Below are 20,064 nucleotides of genomic sequence, written 5' to 3' on the forward strand. Positions count from 1 at the left end.
TGAGTTTCCATCACTTTATTTTGCAAAAATAGAAAACTCAGCAATACGCGATACAGCGGGGTGGAGGGGGGATGTAAACAGAGGGGAGGGGACAGCACCCTGACCCCCCAGAGAAAAAGGGGAGCCAGTGGGAATCTTATTTGGCAGCTAAATACAAACTGGGAATTGGAGGAAGAAGGGAGGGGTCACAGGGGCCCTGGGCTTCCCCTCCCAAGACCCCTAGAGGAAGGGGTCAATTCCAGGGTGTAAACAAAAGCTAATAAATAAATAGAGGCTTCCTCTGGGTCAGGGCAGGATCAGCTAAGCAGCACCCACCCCACCCCCCTCCCTGGGCCAAGCTGCTCTGGTGGTCATGGGGAAAGGCACTAGGGGGAGAGGGGTCCCCTGGCCCCTCTGTAGTGTAGGAGGGCCCCTGCCCCATGGCTGAGATGGGGGGCAGGGGGAGTCCAAGGCACATAAGAGGGTTGGTTGGGGAGGGGTTTATAATGAAGGGCACAAGGTAAACTCTGGGCCCAAGCAAAGAGGTTTAGAATGGACCTGCATCTGTGACTTTCATCCTCTGGCCCCCAACACAAATGCAGGCCCCAGCCTGCCCTACCCTGACCTGGCACAAGGATGGGGCACAGAGGGTAGCATGCACCCAGCAGGTGCACTACGCAGCATTAGGCACCAAGGGCAGGGGCAAGAGGGTGGGCTCAGCCCTCCCCCTACACCCCCCTTTTGGTCTCTAGTGTTCCTGTTTGCTCCCAGAAGCCTAAGCACCTGGCAGAGGAAGGGGCTGTGGAATGACGGGGTCTTCCTCCTGCCCTGGGGAGTCTGGGACCCTGGTGTCTGAGGGACAGTGCTGAGATTTTAAGAGTCCAAACCCAGGCTCACCCCTTTGTCCTCTCTCCTGGAGGGAGCAGGGCAGGCCCTCGAGACTGGAAAGGGAGCCCGTTAGAGCAGGAAGGGGATGAACACAGAGGCACCCCTGGAAACTTTGGCAAAAACAAGGAGCTCATTGGAAGGGGTGAGGAGAGGGCAGAGCAGGTCCTCCCCCAGTCACTCATGGTGTCTGGGAGATGGTCAGTCTGCTGCCTGGAGCCCCAACCCCCAAATCAGGGGAAGTCAGGGGCCCTGGTCAGGCTGGGGGTTACGGCCCGCTTTGCCTGGGCCCCCTGGAATCTCATCCTTGCTAGAGGCCTTAGGGTGGGGACCAGTCTGTGGTGAGTCATCTTCAAACATTTCAGGGTTCTCCAGCATCTCTCGAATCAGGGGAGGCATCGGACCTGGAATCTCCATTTTCAGGGTAATGGCCCTTTCTGCTCCTGCAATGAAAGGGCAAAGTTTCAGGAGGGCAAAGGTACATGCCACCACTTTAACCTTTCTTAACTGCCTTATGACTCCCCTCTGGGGGCTCCCAGCACAGGCCTGCCACCCCTCTCCCTAATTTAGGCTTCCTGGGGGCCTCTACCTGTCTTCTCTGCCAAGCTATTGCCCATTCACCCCATTCTTTCAGGCTGTCTTCTCAAAGATCACACCATGCCCAACATTCAGCCCCATTCCCTAGGCATCCCACCCTCTAATGTACACACCTGTTCTTAATAACACTTATAATAATACTTATTATTTAGCAAACACTTACCACCTGCCTGGCATCCTTCTAAACCAGCACTGTCCAACAGAACTTTCAGTGATGACAGAAATATCTACTTCATCTATATAGTGCTGAACACTTGAAATGTTGCTACTGCCACTGAGGAACTGAGTTTTTTATTCAGTGCAGTTCAAAGCCCATTGTGTGTTAACTCATTTAGACCTCACAATAACTTACGAGGTAGGGATAAGTAAAGTCCAGTTTACAAACAACGGAACAAGACACACAGAGGAAAGGAATTTGCCCAAGGTCTCCCCCCAGCAAGTGCCAGATCTAGATTCCACTGCAGGATCCCTGGTTCTCACCCATTCTGTTCTTGTCTCTACCTGTTCACCTGAGTGACCAGCAAGACCAGCACCTCTAGGAAGAGAGAGCGGAGGTTCGATCGCGACTAACCCTTGGTGCTAATGCCCCGGAGGTCGGTGATCTTCATGAGCATCCTTGGGAACATGTAGGGCTGGCTGGGCCTCCGCCGCCGGGCATATAGCCTCAGGGCTTCCAGCAGTGGCTCCTGCAGTTTGTCCACTTTTTCAGGCTCTTCCAGGTCCATGCGGTCTATGAGGACCAGAACAGTGGAGGAAGGAAGAGGTGGGGTGGACAGTGACATGTGGCTGATCCCTAATGGCCTGCCTTATGGGCCTCCAGCCAACAAACTTTGCCCCATCAGCCCTTCCCCTATTATCCCTGAGCCCCACCCAGGCCATCTCCTCCACCCAGGCCCTGTACCTTCTCCCCTTCAGTAAGAGGCTTGCTCTGATAAATCGCTCTTGCCCAACCCCTATCGCAGCACCAGTATCTGGGGTCTCCCCAGCAGCCCCTGGCTCTGCCCCTTTTTGTCCTATATTCCAGGCTTACACTGGATCTAAGAAAGCTGTGGATGGGGCCAAGTACAACAATCCCAAGGGCAGGGACAAAGGTCTCCAGCCTGGTGAGAGATCAGTTAGGAGGTATGGCAGAAACGGGACCTGAGAAAACACCAGGGGGCGCACCCATACCTCCGCAGATGAGGCAGATGGCACTGAGCAGCCCCGTCTCTGTGTCATCCATCTCCAGCGGCAGGAGCTGCCCAGCAAAGGCGAAGACGAGGTCTGTGAGGGGTCCAAAGCCAGCGTTGTGCATCTGAGTCCGGTTCAGGGTCAGCCCGTCGGAGAAGGTCATGGTGTCCTGCTCTGGGGTGTACCTTGTGCAGATCCGAAGCATCTAGTGGTAGGTGAGGGAGGGTTAATGCTGTCTCTGGAGAGGGGCACATCTAGGGGTGAGGCAAGGAGGGAATGAGGTGCATGTGGAAAGTGAGAACGTCAGGTCCAAAAGGAGGACAATCTGAAGGAGCCTGCAGAGGAAGGCAGAGAGGTGTGTAGGATCAGAAGCTTGGGGAGGAAAGAGCAGTCAGAAGAAGGGAGGGCGTCTAGAAGTCTAGAATCATGTCTTAGGGTCAATGGTTAAGACAAAAAGGCCTGAATTTAGAGGAGCTCTGGGGAGCCCCAGATTGGGAGAGGGGGAATAGAATCTTTGTGTGGATCAATTCCTTGGTTTCATATAAGGGTCAGGCTATGGTGGAAGACCGGCCATAGGGTGATTGATTAACTTACCAGGATGTCCAGGCAGGCAGCCTTGAGCAGAGTGATTTGGTCAGCAATGCTGAGCCCTGTAAAGCCAGGTAGCCGCTTGGCAAATTCCACAATCTTGATGATGCACTTGGTGGCCAGTTCACTGAACTTGTCCCACAGCCCCAGATCCAACTGCACCCTGTGGTCTGCACTGGAGTTCTGCAGGGAGGACAGATGGGAATGCAAGCTAAGACCTGCTCTGCAAGCTGTCTTCTTTCTGCCAATACCCCAGGCTCTCCCCTCTGCATTCTGATGCCCTTCTTGTTCTCAGCACCAGACCATGGCCTCCAATGCAACCCCTCCCCATTCCCCAAAGTGAATATTGTCCTGCCCTCACTGAGGCCCTGCCCACTCCTCACCGTGGTGTATTTGCCCAGCTGGCAGAGCGAGGGGAAGGTCTCCTGATGGGCTTTGCTGACCTTGGTGATGAGCTCTTCTAACTGGGGGCTCAGCTCATAGCTGTCAAGCGACCCTTCTTCCTTCACCTCTTTCTTTTTCTTGTTCCGATCATTCCGTACAGCTTAGGGGTGGAGGTGCAAGGAGACAGAGTCAGAACCCTCAGAACCTCCCTCTGGATATACCCTCTCACCCTGAATTAATGTGCTTCATCCTTATCATGAACATCTATTCACTCCGGAACCCTAACCAGTGCCTCAGTTTCCCCATCTTCTACATTACCTCCCATTCCCAAGCTGGTTCTCTCCAGCCCCACCCAGGGCCTACAGCCCCTGCTCCCTCCCCAGGCCATTCAGCTCCATCCTGCCCTTCCTGTCACCCTGCAGGAGCTGTGGGGGGCGGGGGGGGGGGCAGGATATGCAGGCGGCAGGATATCCACTTATAGCCCTGGCAGCACAATGGCGCAGGGGTGGGGGCACCCCAGATCCACCTCAGGCTCAGTTCTGGGAGCAGGGGAGGGGACTAGCAAGCCCCCCTCACTTCTCCATGAAACAGGGGAATGTGAGATGATAACCTCCATTTACTTAAGGGTTAATTAATCTCTGAGAGGGGAAAATGGGCAGAGCTTCCCTGGTGAATGCAGCTAATCAAATAGGCCTGGCTAGGAAGGAGGCAACATCTCAGGACAAGCTAGATCTCAGAGGTCAGGGAAGTAGAAAGAGGGTAGCAAGCACAGGCTAGGTTAGCAGTGCTCCTGCCCAGGCCAGGGCTAGGGGCCTACCTTCCTTCGACATGCCCACTTCAAAGCACTTCTGTAGCCGACAGTACTGGCAGCGATTCCGGGTCACCTTATTGATGATGCAGTTTTTGTCTCGGTGACATGTGTACACCATGTTCTTCTGGATGCTGCGTCGGAAGAAGCCCTGGAGTAGGGGGTGGGGAGAGTGTCAGTGAAGCAGGATACCGGGAGCACTAGCCTCTCATAGGCCTTGCAGGTTGCCCCAGGCCTGACCCAATCTGTTAACCCCTCCCACCCCAGAGGGATGCCTACTCACACACAGCATCTCACCCCTCTGCTCTGGGCCCTGGTCTCTGATCTCACCAGGTAACTCCAGATGCCCAAATGCATCCACCCCCACCACCCCCACCACGTACACACCTTGCAGCCTTCACAAGAGCTGACCCCATAGTGGTAGCCAGAGGACTTGTCATTGCACACGAAGCATGGCTTGTAGACCCGAGGAGGTGGAGGGGGCGAGGGTGAGCTGGGCACCATTTCCTCAGAGCTAGTGCTCTGCGTCTCCACCGCTGAGGGGAAGCAGTGTGATATGAGGGTTGGAGGAGAAGAACCCCTCAGTTCTCCAGGTATCCTCATCATACACGCACACCCATTCCCACTTCCTCCTGCTCAGCAGTGACAACATCATCACCACCACAGTGTTTTAAAGTCCCCACAACTATGTACAGCCCCATAGTAAACATTTCCAGAAACCCCCAAACAACCACTACTACTGGACCTCCCACAGTCCGGCCATCTCCCCCCACAATAATGCCAGCCAGAGGCTTACATGACACTGTTCAATTCTCCAAATTTCAGATCAAGGCCATCCTGGAAGTTAACTTCTCTGGGCTTTGGTTTCCCCAGCTATAAAGTGGGTAGGTGGAGGGGTTATGGCCCATGGCTCTGAACTCTCCAGTCACTACCTGTCATATCAATTGATCCTTGTCAGGCCCTCTCAACATCCTCCTCCTTATGAGGCAATAGATATGGAGGTGATAGGTAATTAAAAGCCGCCTGTAGCTGGCACCTGACTAACTAACCTGCTAGGATACTCAGTAGGTAGAATAGGACTGCATTTCCTTTCAAGTAGTACAGGGTAGATAAACCTCAAGTTTCTCCTCTCATACTGTCTGCCAAATCACTGCAAATGTCCTTTTCTCCAGAAACCACTGAGACAGTGGAGCAAATGGGACACAGGTACCAGGGAAGTAGGTTAGAGGCTATGCAACAACCTTATTTCACACCTGAAGGAACTGAGGCCAGCACAGGGAAGTGACCAGCCCAGTACCCCACTACCAGTTGACAATGGAGCCAAGGCTCCCAGGTCTTCTGACTAGCTCCTAATGGCCTGGTGGAGAGTCACAGAAGTTGGGAAGGAGAGACAGGTATTTGCTCAGATTCTCAGGTCTAGAAGCTGTTGGCGGTGTAGCAAACCAAAGAAATCAGGTGACACTAAGTAAACAGGGCTGATGGGGGAGGGGAGCTATCTCTGGATCCTCTCTGAGCCTCTGTCTTCACTCCTAAACTTCCCCACAAATACCCAGTCGCAACTCAAAAGGGGTCTCAGCCCACACCACACAGAGTGTGTGGGGAGAACACCCTCTGTTCAGCAGGCTGCCAAGTAAACCGTTTTTGGGTGTGTAGTTGCTGTTCAGAGGCTGGAAAAATCTATAAATTTCTCAACTTGTAGAACCTGTTGCCCAAAGCTGGAGGACCCAAGCAATGCAAGAAAATCCTAGTACCCTCCCCAAAGAGTATCCTGTGGACCAACCTCAGGAGCACCTTCCTTCTTCTAACCCGCAGAGCCCACCTAGTCAGAAGCCCACCCCATGCCTCAGAAGGGCAAAAGGAATGCCCAGGATGTTGGTCCGGGCTCTCTCCACCCACCTCACAGGAGGGAAGCCTTTCCACCCCCCCCAACACACAGGCACTTAATTAACATAAGAATTCTGCTGGAGGGAGAGTACCCAGTGAAAAAGGAAAGAGAAGAGGGGAGGAAAGAAGGGTGCTTGAAGTCTATTCAGATTGGGGGGGCGGTGCACAGAGCAGGGGGCGGGACAGGAGACTCTAGGAGGGCCTGGGGCTGAGAGATATGGGATGGTCTGGAATGCCTTTCAGGACCCCTCTTGGTGTCCTCTGAGGGTACCGGTGCTGCCACAGGCCACTATGTGGGGTGGTGCTGACTGCTCCGAGCCCACAGAGCGCTGCCTCATTTCCTCTCTTGTGAAAGGGCCTGGGTGTGGTCAGACTGGCATGGAGCAGTGCCAGTCAATTATAGGACTAGGGACCGAAGGAAGACAGGCCCAGGGCAGCTTTTCCCATCTATGTGGCACTGTCACTTCTTCTCAGCACCCCTCTGGCAAACCTCCACCCCCTGAACCCTAAAGTATAGCTCAGTGGGTGAAGGGCGAGAGAAGGTGAATTGAGTCAACTCGGCTGAGATCACCTTCTGGGACGAGTGGAGGAGCTCCCACCATCAGGAGGCTGCTCCTGGGCTAGGCTGGGGCCCCTGCTGGGGAGGAGGGGATGGACTCTGGGTTTTTTTCCTTTTAAAGCCCAAATTGCTGAAATTGAGGAAATTCCTGGCCAGGCTGAGCGGAGCTTCAAACAAACTCTTTATAACCGGCTGTAAACGCTCCCAGCTGCGAGGCCCAGGGCTGAGAAGCCCGAGCTCACAATCTGCCACATACCTTCCTGGAGACACACACACTCTCATACATCAACAACACCCAGGGCACTGAAGCAGGCACAGCATCAATGGCCTCCTTTACCACAACTGGATCCTGGCACAGAACACATAGACAGCATAAAGACACACCGACCCCAGCCATCCTGTGGAAGGGGACGCACCAGTCATAAAGCGGACATACACCACCCAGCACTCCACTTCTAATTTGCAAGCCAGCAGCTCTGCTACCAGACAAACACCCGGGCCTGCCAACGCAGCACCAGGGCACCGAAGCCTCCAAACATGCACAAACACACCCTCCCCTCAAAGGACCTCTTTCCTTCCCTGGTTTAGACACCCAGGTCTAAATGACTTTCTCTCTGAAAGTGTGTGGAGCAGGCATGAAGCCCACCAAGATCCTAGAGGCCAAAATCATTGATCCAAATTGAAATGCAAAAACATATCGCCAGCCAAGTGCAAGGGGCCTCCTTGGGCCTGAAAAAAACTGGGGTCCCTGCCCAGCCCCCACAAAACCCTTCCTGGGAGATTTTCTCCACCTCAAAACCCCTTCAAACATATCCCAAATCAGCATCCTACTGGGAAATGAGAGGAAAATTAAAAATTCACAAGGATTTGGTGCAAAGCAATAGTTCCATGTTTTCTCCGCCCTTCAAATGCCACTTTTAACTCTCGACCCTCTCCACCCCAAAGTATGGTCTCCTGTTGCCACCTCCCTCTTCCAGTCTCCCGGTTGTTAAATCTGAGCAGCTCTGCCCTGAAACCAAAAGAAAAAAAAAAAAAAAAGCCTAACTCGTAAACAGCGCTGCAGAGTGCCAAGGAGCGAGGCGCGTTGGCGGGGGCTCCGTGACCCTGCGGGCTTACTCTCCCAGCGCCCCCCGCCCGCCCCCTCCTAGCGTGCCCCAAACTCCTCGTCCCCCCAGCGTCCGCACTCGGCTATGAGCGCGGTCCCCAGTCCCCGGTAAGTTTGGGGGGAGGGGGTTCCAGGCTTCTCTCCCGCTCCTCCCCACACCCCACCCCCGCCAGGCACTTGGGCCCAGGCTTCAAAGCCGCCTCTCATCTGGACTTCATTTTTACTGCCTCTCAGTCCCCAGCTTTTTATTACTGTTCTGGAGAGGGGTTCCAGGGCCCCAGGCCTGGCATCTCCCATTTCACAGAGAAGGAAGATGGGTATTCGGGGACCCAGTAGTCGTACTCCAGCCCACCTGCCCCCCGCCCTGGACTTTGCCACCTCCAGGCCACCCCCATCCCATACACAGAAGTTGCTCTAAACTTTTAGCTTCCTATTGAAGATGTGTGTGTTGGAGCCAAAGGGAAAAGTCATCTCTGCGTATAACCCTAAACACATTTCCAAACATTTCTTTATAAAACCGGGCGGGGGGCGCCAAAACCCAGCCTTTGCCCGGTTGTGTGCACCACCCCTTCCACTCTGCACAGAGAACACACAGGATGCACGCTCGAGCACAGCACTTTCCAAAGCCGCCCCCGCAGCCACGAAAGGACACACGCCCTCCCGGCCTCACGCCACAAACATCCCTACGCAGGGCCAAGCGGACCTGCCAGTGCTGTCAGTGGGCGACACTTCGTGGAGAGACTCACCCACACCCACACCTACACCACCTAGGCAAGGCGCTGCACACTCTTGGAATTCACACGTTCTGCGAATAATATTTTTACACTCCCAACTTCACACATGAACTTTACAAACGCCATCCATGGTCTTGGGTGCCATATCCCTCCAGAGCCACGGACCGGAGGGCACAAACTACCAACACACCTCGGTTTCTCCCTATCTCCAGGTACTCTGGAGTGGCACCAACCACATATTCTAGCTAAACACCCACCATAAAAACCGCACACACTCAAAACACTACTGCACTCATCCAAAGCAGTCGCCGAGGCCCCCAAGTTTAAAGGGCCAGTGCCTCTCTTTCTTACACACCCGCCCCTCGCAGAGTCAGAATCTCTGCTTGCACCCCACTTCCACCTTTTAAACATGGAAAGAGTGAGACTCTGCCTTTCCTGCACCCCACACGCCACCCCGGGACTCGGGTACCTACATTGCAGACTGGCGGGTTGCGGCCAGGCAAAAGACTCAAGTCCGGTGAAACAGGAGCTGCCGGCGGCTCTGCGCAGTAAGCCGGCCCCGGGCCCGACAGCCCCGTACAGCCGTCGCGGACCCGGGGCAAACGTTTCCATGCAGTCGTACATCGAGACCCGGCTTGGAGGGAAGCTGGGTGCTAGGAACACCAAGAACCCGCAGCTGATTCCCCCTCCTCCCCCAGCGGCGCCCCGCTCCTAGAGGGGGGGAGGGGGAGGGCTAGCATAGGGCGCCGGGCTGCATGGGGGGTATGGGGTGGGCGGGGAAGAAGGGGATCCCCAGCAGGGGAAAGGGACTGGGCGGGGCGCAAAGCCGGGGCAGCCGCTTCAGCAGCGGTCCGGCTCGCTCTGGGCGCCCCGGCGGCTAGCTGTGGGGAGACCTTTTGTAAAAGCAAAGCCTGGAGGGGTGGAGGGGTGGGGCTTGGAGAGCGAAGTGGGCCGGGCACCAAGATGAGCTGAGCAGGGAGTGGAGTGCACGCAGATACACAGATACACACTTGCACCGCGGTGCGCTTGCTTGCTTAGACACACATCCGTGCATACATTTATCTTGGCAGGCACCACGACTTGCAAATATGAATGGTGCACATTCATATCTGCACGCACAGAAAATCATAGATGTGCACACGTTTGTGCAAGCACACCTGGCTTGCAAGAATGCTTGCAAGGATTCTCCACACCGGGAGGCTTTGCAGGCATTTGCACTTAGGCGCGTGCCCGGGTCGGGGGTGGAGGACGGAGTGGAGGAACCAAGCAAACGCATTTCCTTCCGAGTTTCCCCCCTCCCCCAACACTCCCTTTTTTCACACAAGTCAATACAGGTAGGGGTGTCAAGGATGACTGGGAAGCGGGGAACATGGAGGTTCCCAGCGCGGGGCGGTTCTCCAGAGACTGGGGACCTGGACTACCTCCATCCCCCGGTTCCCAGGCCTGGCTCCTCCCTCTACTACACGCGCGCGCGCGCGCGCGCTTCAGCTCCCAGCAGTACATTCCTGTGGCTCAGCTTGCGCGGCCTCCTCCTTCCTTCCCGTCCTCCCCGCCCCCCGGTCGAGGGGCCGGAGCGCGCTCCCGCCTTGAACTCTCCGGGAACCCCCCTCGGGGCGGGTGGCCGGGCGCGCTCACCTCCTCCTGACCCGGCCCCGCCCCACCCCGCCCAGGCAGTCGCCTGCGCCTCTGCGGAGTCCCCCCGCCCCTTCCAGCAGAGCCGGGAGCCTACCCCTCCCAGCCTGGGCCGCCTCCCTCCAAGTCCCCGAAGCCCCATCCCCGGCAGACACTCCTTAAACGCTTCCACTGCCTCTCTCAATGCCCCTTCCCCGACCCTAACTTCACTTTTAGAGCACAAACCTACCACCCCACACGGTTTCCACAGCGCCTCAGACGAAGCTGCCCTCCTGAACACCAATTCCCCTCTCCTAAAGTTTCTGGTGTACCAACTGCCCCAAATTGCCAAGTGTCACTCTTGGCAATAACTGTGAGTCTGGTCATTAACTGTTCTCATAGCCATTACATATCCCCGCCATTGGCAATAACCGCCCCCTGGCCCCTCAGTGTCACACTTAGTGCCCTTCTGATCTCCAAAGACCGCCTCTCGGCTTCCTCGGTTGCCCCTGCCAAACACTGAGCGCCCTCGCCCGGCACAGAAGAAGGTGAGGAGGCGGGGACTTGGCCACGTCAAGAGTTTGCCCTCGCCCCGCTGGGCCGAATGGGAACCCTGGCCCCGGGACAGCGCCAGCGGCGGCGACTCCCGGAAACCGCCCCTCCTCCGCGCCCCGCCCGCGCGGCCCGCCTGGCCGGCCGACGGGCCGGCCCAGCCGGCTCTGTCAGCGCCGCTCAAACGGGGAGCGCCGGGGAAGCGGGAGCGGCTCCCGGCCCGACCTCTTCCCCGCCTGGCGGCTGTGGCTGGGCCTTGGGCGGGGCGCACTTTTCTAAGAATCTCTTATACTGGGTGAGGGGCGCGCTGGGGTGCTGCAGGAGTGGGGCGCCAGTTTGCAAGAATAAAGAGCAGGAAGGGGTGCCAGAGTAGGCGAGGGAAGGGAAGGCAGGCGCGGAGGAGAGGCCCGTGTGGCTGCCAGGGACCGAAGGGGGGGGGGCAGGGCCTGGAAGGAGGGCCTGGCTTGCGGATGGGGGTGTCGCGAGGTGGCAGGGCTGACCTAGGTGATTGAAGCAGGGATGAAGAGACATGTAGTGCTCTTTTTCCAACCCAGTGTGAACTCCTTGCTCTCGCCCCCAACCCCAAATACCCCATTTCTAATCCAGCCATCCTCACACCGAAATTTCTGAATCGAATCAGACCAGTGGCAAAAAATAAAATAAGAAAGTGTAAAATGAGGAGTACCTCAAAAACAAGAGGAAAAGAGCCCTGATTAGTCAACTCCAAGCTGTCAGTCCCCACCCACCTACCCTTCCCCCTCCGAAATCTGAAAGGTCCCAATTAAGTCGGGCCTGCCTGGTTGGTAATTAGAACCAGAAGTGGCCAGGCCACAAGGGGGGAGGTGGGGGGGAGGGGGGCACAGGAGGAGTTGGGGGAGGGCTCCAGGAAGTCATGAGTCCTGAAGAGCCCCCCTTTCTCTTCACCAGATGCACCCCAGTTCTCATCACCCCATCTGTGTGTCCCAGTCATTGCAGGGAGAGTGGGTCCTTATAAGGGACCAGGCATTAAGGTGTCAGACCCACTCTTCCCATCAACCCCAACTCCTCATTCTAGACAGTCTTAGTATGGCCTTGAGAAGGTAAGAGAATGGGGGAATCTAGTGCCCCCTCTTTTCCCCAAAGTCTCCCCAGCCCTTATTGCAGCAATTAGACCCATTAGCCTTCTAGCATTTCATGGGAAACAGATGTTCTCCACCAGCCTGGTGGGAGTATGGGGGGGCACTGCTGCCTGACTCACCCCCTTCCCAATGATCCCCACCACCACAGAGGGTGTACCCCTCCCAACTAGAGCCCTACAAAGGCATGGCCCCAGAGGCAAAGAGAAGGGCACCCCTTCCCCACTAACCAGGCCATTAGCACTCAGAGTCTTGCATGGTCACCCCTCAGAGCCTCTACCACCCTGACAAGCATGAGTTTAGCCAACGAGGGACTGTGGAGGGAGGGACAGCTAACATCTTATGCACCCCTCCTTTTCCCCCTCCTACCATCTTCTGGATGGGGCTTGAGGATAACTGGCTCTAAATTCCTCATGTTAAATTTGCTTTTCTTCCAAAACTTTCCTCAAAAAATTGAAGAGAGGGCATCTCAAAGCAAAGAAGTTCCAGCCCCAAGGGTAAGTCCTAACATAGGAGTCCCACCTGAAGGGCAATGGGAGGGGTCTCTGGAGGAGGGGGCTGCAGAAGAGTGGAGGGAATAGAGGTGTGAATGAGGGACAAGGCCCAAAGCAGAGATGTAAGGAGTGCTGGCAGGATGGGGGCTGGAACCGGGCAGGGGGGCCAGAAGAGGGGGGTGCAGCCTGGGCCTCAGCGGCGGCGGCTTGCCCAGCTCCCCCCCACCCCTCCGCCAGAGAGGTTTCCTGTTGCAATCAAAGCCCCGTTTGTGTCTGCCTGGAGCTGGAGCCTGAGCCTGAGCAGGAGAGACCAGGATGGGAGGGGAAAGAGGCAGTCGACTGGGGTTTTTTTCCTGGAGGAGGACTAGCTGCCTCCTGCTTGCCACCCTTACCTGCCTGCTTGTTCCCAGCGTCTGGGTTCTCCCTGTGTTTGCACCCTTGGGCCTGTGTAGTTCTCTCTCATCTTGCTTAGGTCTCATGAGTCCTTCTTTTTCAGTTCATTTTAAGTAGAGTTCTATTACTTCCTGTGCCAACCTGCCCTCAGTTTCTCCATGTGACTTAGTGTGGTACAGTCTGGGCTCCTTGCCCCAGGGACACTCACCAAATTCAGAGAACGAAGAAGGCTAGGTCTTCAGAACCACATATATCACTTCAAGAGGAGGAGAAGAGCAAGGCTTCCTTTCCCTCCTATCACACTCTATTCCCTGCGGTCTCGATAAAGCAAACGTACAACATAATAGTGGGGACACAGACACCAGGGTTTCATGCACATTTGTGAGCAAGCACACCCACCTCTGCTTTCCCATGCACACAGGCCTGTGCTTGTCTCGGCAGCACATGCTCCCTTCCCTCTCCCGTCCTGCATCACAGGTTTCTGAGAGGCCTGCCTCACCCTCTCAGGCATCTGGAGAACCCCTAGAGGTGGAAAAAGACTCCCCTTATCAACAAGATGTCTCCAAGGTGTTAGGGACCCAGCATAGGATCCAGGAGCCAGCCCCAGGGAGAAGTTCCAGACTCTTTCATGGACCACTCTCCCTCCCATAGACTAAGAGACAAGAGAGTGAAGAGAAAGACACAGATTCAAGGTGAGCGTAGCTGTAGCATCAGACTTTGTCCTCCAATCCCTCTCCATTAGTTGACCCTAGCCAAAAAGGGACAACAGGTCAGAGAAATGACAGACCATCACACTCTTTAACCCTTTGGCTGATCTCACGCTGCGGGTGATCTCCCAGAGTCCAAGATGCCTTCCCCTCCCCTCTGCCACCCTCTCATTCACCCTAGGTGCTCCATGCCCCACTCCCATACAAGCTGTCTAAACCCAAGCCTTCACCTCCTCCCCACCCTACCATGCCTCTCTGCCCAGGCCTGCCCCCAGCTGCCGGCCACACCTTCCCCAGCTACCTGCCCAGGTTCTGGCTCCTCCCTGGGATTTTTCCTTTCAGCCTCCCTCCTCGGGGCAGCCTTTGGGGACACAGCCCAGTGTGACCCCTTCCACTACCCTGACCTCACTTTGAACCTTGGCCTTGATCTCAATGTGTCCAGGGTATAGGGGCACAAGAACTTTACTGGGGACTGATTATGACTCTTGGCATTCTCTCCATTACCAATCTGCTTCTCCTCTCCCTCCTTACTCCTGCTTCTTTAGTTGCCTCTCTCAGAAGCTGGGAAAATCAAGTCCCAAGGGATTGAGTTGCATGGTTCTCTGTAAGAAGTACATTCATGTGGGAAGGGTGGTTCCTTCCCAACTCCCCAAGCCCTGGGACAGATTCATGGGCTGTAAATGAGGTAGGGGAAGCCCAGCTGAGGTTTCCAAAAAGGGAAGCTTTGTGTTCTCTTGTTCACCTGCACACCACCCAAATAACCCCTGTTGGACTACAGACTTGCCACCAGCAAGCCTCACCGAACACCAGACACACCATCAGCAGCCCTATTAAATCCAGGCTCACTCCTCACACTGACTCTTTGTTGCACACACTGGAATTCTGTATCTGAGCAGAGTCTCAGGGATATGCTGTGCGCACACAACTGCATATGGCCTACACACACACACACACGCATGCACGCACACATGCACACACCCTCTCCAGATCAGCATACTCTTTCCAGCAGAGCCACCAGCCAGCCCTGTCTATTCACCCCTTTACACATACAACCCTCCAATTGCCCTCTCCTGAGGGCACGGCCTCTTCTCTTCCACCTGTTTCTCTCTCCCCAAGCTTGTGGAGCTATAAAGGATGAATCTTTATCTTTTTGTCTTTTCCTTTTGTTTCTGTTTCTGTCTCTCCGGAACTGCTCCTCTCTCTGTCTCTCCTCCCATCACCTCCCCTTCTTTCCAGGTAAGGCCTTCTCTACAGCAGCTCACATGCTGACCCTTTAACTCACAAAGTTCAGCATCTCAGCCCTGCAGCTCATGGGTACCCACTCCTATAATGACCTGGTCAGAAAGAACAACTATCAAGTGGGGAGAGAGGGGATCCAGAGGGGAAAGGAGAGAACTAAGGCTGGCCAGCTGTCAGCACTCAAAGGCTGAACCCAAAGAGGGCAAGCCTGAGGGACAAGTAGGGATCTGCACAGCATGTGGGCACTAAGCCAGACCTCCAGGGAGGGGAGGAGTCCAAAACCCACATGGCTGGAAGAGGGGCTACTTCTGGAACACCCCCTCCACCTCCCTATATTACTTCTGGTGAAGAAGCACCTTCTTTGTGACTGTTTCCACCCTTTCCAGACCAATAAGGAGAGCCTCCTGACCCCTCACATCTTTGGGCACCTGGCACTAGATTCCATTCCTCTTTTTGCAGCCTCCCCTAATTCAGAACAATTTCACCTTCTGATCACAGAGTCAGCTAACTGACCTCCCAGGCTCCTCTACTTCCCAGCCTGGTTCCCCTTACCCTCAACTACATGCTGGTAGGCCCCTCAAACTTCAGCAGAAACCCCCTTGGCTGCGTGTACACAGGCGACCCTGCTAGTTGACTTACTCAGAAGGCAATGTTAGACCCCACCCCCAAAATTCAGGCATGCTACTTTCCCATCCTATTTGGGCAGGAGGACTCTCATTTGCAAATGCCCCCTCCTAACCACCCCGTCAGCTATTCTATTAGATCGAACCCCCATCCCTGCCAATTTTCTATGTCACCCACCCTCCAAGTGTCCTCCTGTTTCCACTTTCCCTCATCCCCAATATCCATGAGACTCACACAGAGAGGCCATCTCCTTGGGAAGGTCAGGCTGGCCCAGGCCCCGGAAGCTAGGGCTCAACATCTCGAAAGGTGGAGACCCCCTGAGTGCCCCTGGGAAGGCAAAGGGGAAGCCAGCCCCTGGGTAGCCAGATCCAGGCCCCAGGGCACCAGCAGCAAAGAGTCGCTCCTTATTGGTGGCCATGGCAGCTGCAGTGTGGGAGGCTGAATCCCCTGGGGTCTGCGATGGGCGGGGGAGGTCTTCAGCCACAGCCCCCGCCCATGCCCACTGCCTAAAAGGCCTGGGAGGCTCCGTGCCCGCCCTTGGTGGCCTGCCCGCTGGGTCTCTGAGAGTCCTAGGGAGAAAGAAGAAAAGAAAAGATGAGAGAATGATCACTCTTGATGTTCCAAGCCTGTGGCCCTGTCTCAGTTGAAGTTTCTTCCCTCTGTGCTGCTAGGGTTTGTACTTCCCTAGCTCAGGGCCCACAGGGGAGGGCAGATGCTTAGGCACATGCAGAGAATCTCTCCAGGGAAGGGTAAACTGAGTTTCCAAGGTGAATGTGAGTCTCAGGACTCTTGGCATAAGACTCTAAGCTGAGAAGTGAGCATTAAGTACAACTGGACTAGGCACTTAATTTAACCTTCACATCAATCCTGTGAAATAGGAATTATGATTCCCATTTCATAGATGAGAAAACCAAGGTTAAGTGGCTTAAGGTCACATGGCTGTAAGTGATACAGCCAAGTCTCAAACCCTCTACCATTCTGGAGAAAACAAACAGCTCTGTTGTAACTTTGGGGCCCTAAACCCCTCTGGTTAGGAACACGGCCTCTGGAGCCAGACAACCTGAAATTGATCCCCACCACTTGCTAGCTGAGCTGCAGGACCTTGGGTGCGTTACTTTAATCTCTCTGTGCCTCATTTTCCTCATTTGTCAGTTGGGGATAATAACAGGACCCACTTCGTAAGGTTGTCATGAGGGTTAAAAACATAACATGTAAAAGTGTTTAGAATAATACAGGGCACATACTAAATGCTTTATGTGTCTCATTATTTCTCTTTGTATCTTCTCTTCCTCCATACCTCTCTTTTTTCAAATTTTTATTTATTGATTTTAGAGAGAGAAGAAAAGAGATAGAGAGACACATCAATTTGTTGCTCCACTTACTGATGCATTTATTGGTTGATTCTTGTAGGTGCTCTAAACAAGGATAGAATCCAAAACCTTGGCATATCACAACAATGCTCTAACCAAGTGAGCTACTTGGCCAGGGCCATAGTCTCTTTTAATTAGCATTTCCTTCTCTCTTTATCTTCCTCAATACTCCCTCTTCCAGTTTCCCCTCCCAATTCTCTCTCTGTCTCCAGTGATCCTTCACTCCCCAAGAATTCTTGCACCCTCTTCTTCAAATCCACAGAGTTGATGGAAGCCCCACTGTGTACCAGGTATGATGCCAGAGAGCTCCTCTCCTCTCTTCCTTCTCAGCTTACTTTGCTTCTCCGTCTCTTTTTCTCTTCTCTGAGCCACTGCTTCAAGGAAGCCCTCCCTGCATCCTCCCCTCCTCAAATGTACCCTGCCCCCACTCCCTGGAGTTTTTTAACCTGTGACTACCAGAGGGGGAGGAGAAGGAGGAGGAGAGGAAATGGGAATCCTAAGGCTAGGCAGGTAGTTCCTCTCCTGATGCTCTAACAAGGGAAAGATTGGCTTTCCTAGGAACCCGCAAAACACCCACCTCTCCAGGGGGTTAGGGGCTAAGGAAGGAAAGCCTCCCCAGCCTGGGTACCTTCTCTCTCTGCCAGTCAGAACCATAATAGAATGAGGGGCGAAAGGGTGGAGAAGGACCAAGAGAAAGTGAAACAACATGGAAACCACAGGGCGGGCAGGCCCATAGGTAGGTAGGTGATGGGTATTATAGGTATTTCTGCATCTCTTTCCTTCAAGGGTCAGTGTCTCTCAATCTGTGTACCTATTCTTTCTCTTCCTTCCTTTCTCTCTCTCTCTCTCTCTCTCTCTCTCTCTCTCTCTCTCTGCACCCCCCCCCCTTTCTTGCCTATCTCTCATCTCCCTTGGCCTTCAAACTCCTGAGGGTAAATTGTCATGGAGGTTATAGGAACTCAGACCCCAATACCACCACACTTCACTCAGTCCCAATGCATGAAGCAGCTCTGTCCCTCATTAGGCACCACCCGTATCCCCAACAGCCTCAGACTCTTCAGCTTAGTGTCTCTGCAGGCTTCAAAAGCCTGAGCTCCAAGTCCCCAGGGTCCCTGTCTTCTTCCTCACCCTATTCCCTGAAATTCTCATCCCTGGTTAAGCCCAGGTAGAGCCAGGAGTCCGGGGCCCCTGAGGCCCCTGGGCCATAGCTCGACAGGCTGGGCCACATTCCAGGTGGATTAACCTTTCTAATGCCAAGGGTGAGAAGCTACTATAGCCCCCCTACCCCGCCCCATCTTCTTCACTCAGAAAAACTTAGACTGGGGACATGCTCTGTGCTCCAGGCCTCCTTGTCTGCTCTGCACCAACAGATGATAAACAGAGACCTGAAGGGGAGGGGGACAGGAGGACTTGGGGTATGAGGGTGAGTCCCAGAGAGGGATGCCTCTGACTCCTGATTCTTAATGAGGAATGAAGCTGTAAGGAGTGAAGAAGAGCCCAGCTCTACCTGGCCTTCCTTCCATTTTGCCTTAGAGAAGGGACTTGAAAGTTAAGTGAAAACAAGAAGGGGACAAGAGATTCATCCCATTTCTGAGCCTTGGTTTCTCTGCCTTGGCTGGGGAGGGAAGGGAAAGGTCTTAAGTCCAGGGTGGAGCAAGAGACCAAGGAATAGAAGACAGTGGTAGGGAGAATAAAATCCTCAACTAGGGACCCAGGTGCATTGGTTCTTTGGGGGACCTGTGGAAGGGAGAGAGCACTTGTCTCCTCCCAAGATGCCACCTCAGATGGAGGTGGGGCTGACTAGGGGAAAGGGGCCCATACAAAGCTGCTTCTCTTAGAGCTGAGGTGGAGTTGAGGGGAGGGCATGGATGAAGGGGGCTGCCGGATGGAGGGGGGGAGCGTCTCCCTGCTGCCCTACCGGCTCCAGAGCCTGGAACAAAGCTGCTCTTGTCGGCTGCTCTCCACCCGCTGCCCCCCTCCCCTCTGTATAAACACGACCACCTTTTTCCATGACCCCATCCCCAGCCTGGGCGGAGAACCCAGGCATCCTCTGCTCTAGCCTGGGCCCCCAGCCTGCTCTCCAGGAGGCAGCAGTGGGCTGGGTTTCCCTGGCTCTGTGCCACCCTTGGGGGGGGAGTCTAGACCCTTGAGTCTCCACCTCTCATCCCCAGGTGCCCTCCCTCCACCCCACTGGCCCCAGGGAGGGGCAGTGCCCAGGAGGCAGGCAGGCAGGCAATGCCAGTGGAATGTGTGTGGGCAACGGAGGGCACGGACAGGGTGGGGCAGAGGGGGGAACTGGAGGTGCCAGTTAGGTGGCTTTCTGAGCCAGGGGTGGGGGTGTGCTGGGTGGGGGTGTGTGCCCTGTGCTGCCTACAAGTCTGTAAGCCACAGAGTGTGGGCATGTATGTGTGTGTGTGTGTGTGTCTAATTGGGATACCCATGCTTCAGGCACACTACCCCCTGCCCCCTCCCCTGCCCTTTCTCTTCTTGCCTTAAGGATATGGGACACTGCATGTGGTCCTCAACCTCAACTCAGTGTCTGAGGAGTGACACAGTAAAGGGCCAGAGCCTCAGACTTGAGGACTGGGATTGTAAATGCCTGGACATGGGCCCAGAAGGGGCACAGTCATCTCAGCTCCTTGCCCTACAGACCCTTCCTCGGGCTCCCCTGTCCCCTTTCCCCCACAACTGTGCACATTCTTACCCTCTGGCCACCTGCAGAGGTTCCCTCCTACATACTGGGTCAGGTAGAGGGGACTGAGCTGTAACTGCTAAAGACAGAGAGGCAGAGTCAATAGGGCTGTAGACTAGGACTCCTGGGTCCCTGCCCCAGTCCCCCTGCTCTTCCTTTGTTCCGTTTGGCCTCCCCCTAAGAATATCTCCAAGAAGTCCCTCATCTTGGCTGGAGGGGCTCACACCCCTGGCTGGGAACATGAGAGAGGGAATCCTGAATTGTGGTTCAAGGAAACTTCACAGGCCCCTATCCCATCCACTTGTCCCTCCAAACTCCTGGATCCAGAGCGCCAGGATCACTCTGGCAGGGATCCTTTCCTTGCCCTGCTGATGTCCAGGCTGTGCCATTCCACAGCGGAAGGAGCAACTTGGACCAGCTTGGTCCAAAAACCCACCTCTCAGATCCTCCAGGGGAAGCTGTAGGGAGGGCAGGCAGTGGTGTTTCCCTACAGGGGTAAAGATTGTCTTCCCTCACACTCGAAGCACAAAAGTAGTCTAGAAAGCCCCTGGCTGACGATTTCCCCAAATGCTCT

At 55.0% G+C, this 20,064-nt stretch overlaps 1 protein-coding gene across 4 annotated transcripts in view; it reads right to left on the reverse strand.

The window, feature by feature from the left end:
- RARG (retinoic acid receptor gamma) overlaps positions 1-20,064 on the reverse strand; it is a 22,694-nt gene continuing 2,630 nt past the window's right edge. Inside the window, exons 4-13 of one of the 4 annotated variants that reach the window (XM_090273248.1) lie at positions 19,503-19,569; positions 15,663-15,997; positions 9,167-9,346; positions 4,799-4,947; positions 4,421-4,562; positions 3,603-3,763; positions 3,226-3,402; positions 2,632-2,836; positions 2,033-2,191; positions 1-1,307 (exon numbers count right to left, since the gene is read on the reverse strand). In XM_090273248.1, coding sequence (XP_090129374.1) covers positions 1,108-1,307; positions 2,033-2,191; positions 2,632-2,836; positions 3,226-3,402; positions 3,603-3,763; positions 4,421-4,562; positions 4,799-4,947; positions 9,167-9,346; positions 15,663-15,846 — 1,557 coding nt within the window. In that variant the 5' untranslated portion in view covers positions 15,847-15,997; positions 19,503-19,569 and the 3' untranslated portion in view covers positions 1-1,107. Of the gene's footprint in view, positions 1,308-2,032; positions 2,192-2,631; positions 2,837-3,225; positions 3,403-3,602; positions 3,764-4,420; positions 4,563-4,798; positions 4,948-9,166; positions 9,347-13,257; positions 13,381-15,662; positions 15,998-19,502; positions 19,570-20,064 lie in introns of all 4 variants that reach the window. The other 3 variants (XM_090273247.1, XM_090273249.1, XM_090273250.1) reach the window with 3 other exon arrangements.

The sequence above is a fragment of the Furipterus horrens genome, unplaced genomic scaffold (genome assembly GCF_987537825.1).
Source record: "Furipterus horrens unplaced genomic scaffold, mFurHor1.1.pri manual_scaffold_4, whole genome shotgun sequence".
Lineage (NCBI taxonomy): Eukaryota > Metazoa > Chordata > Mammalia > Chiroptera > Furipteridae > Furipterus > Furipterus horrens.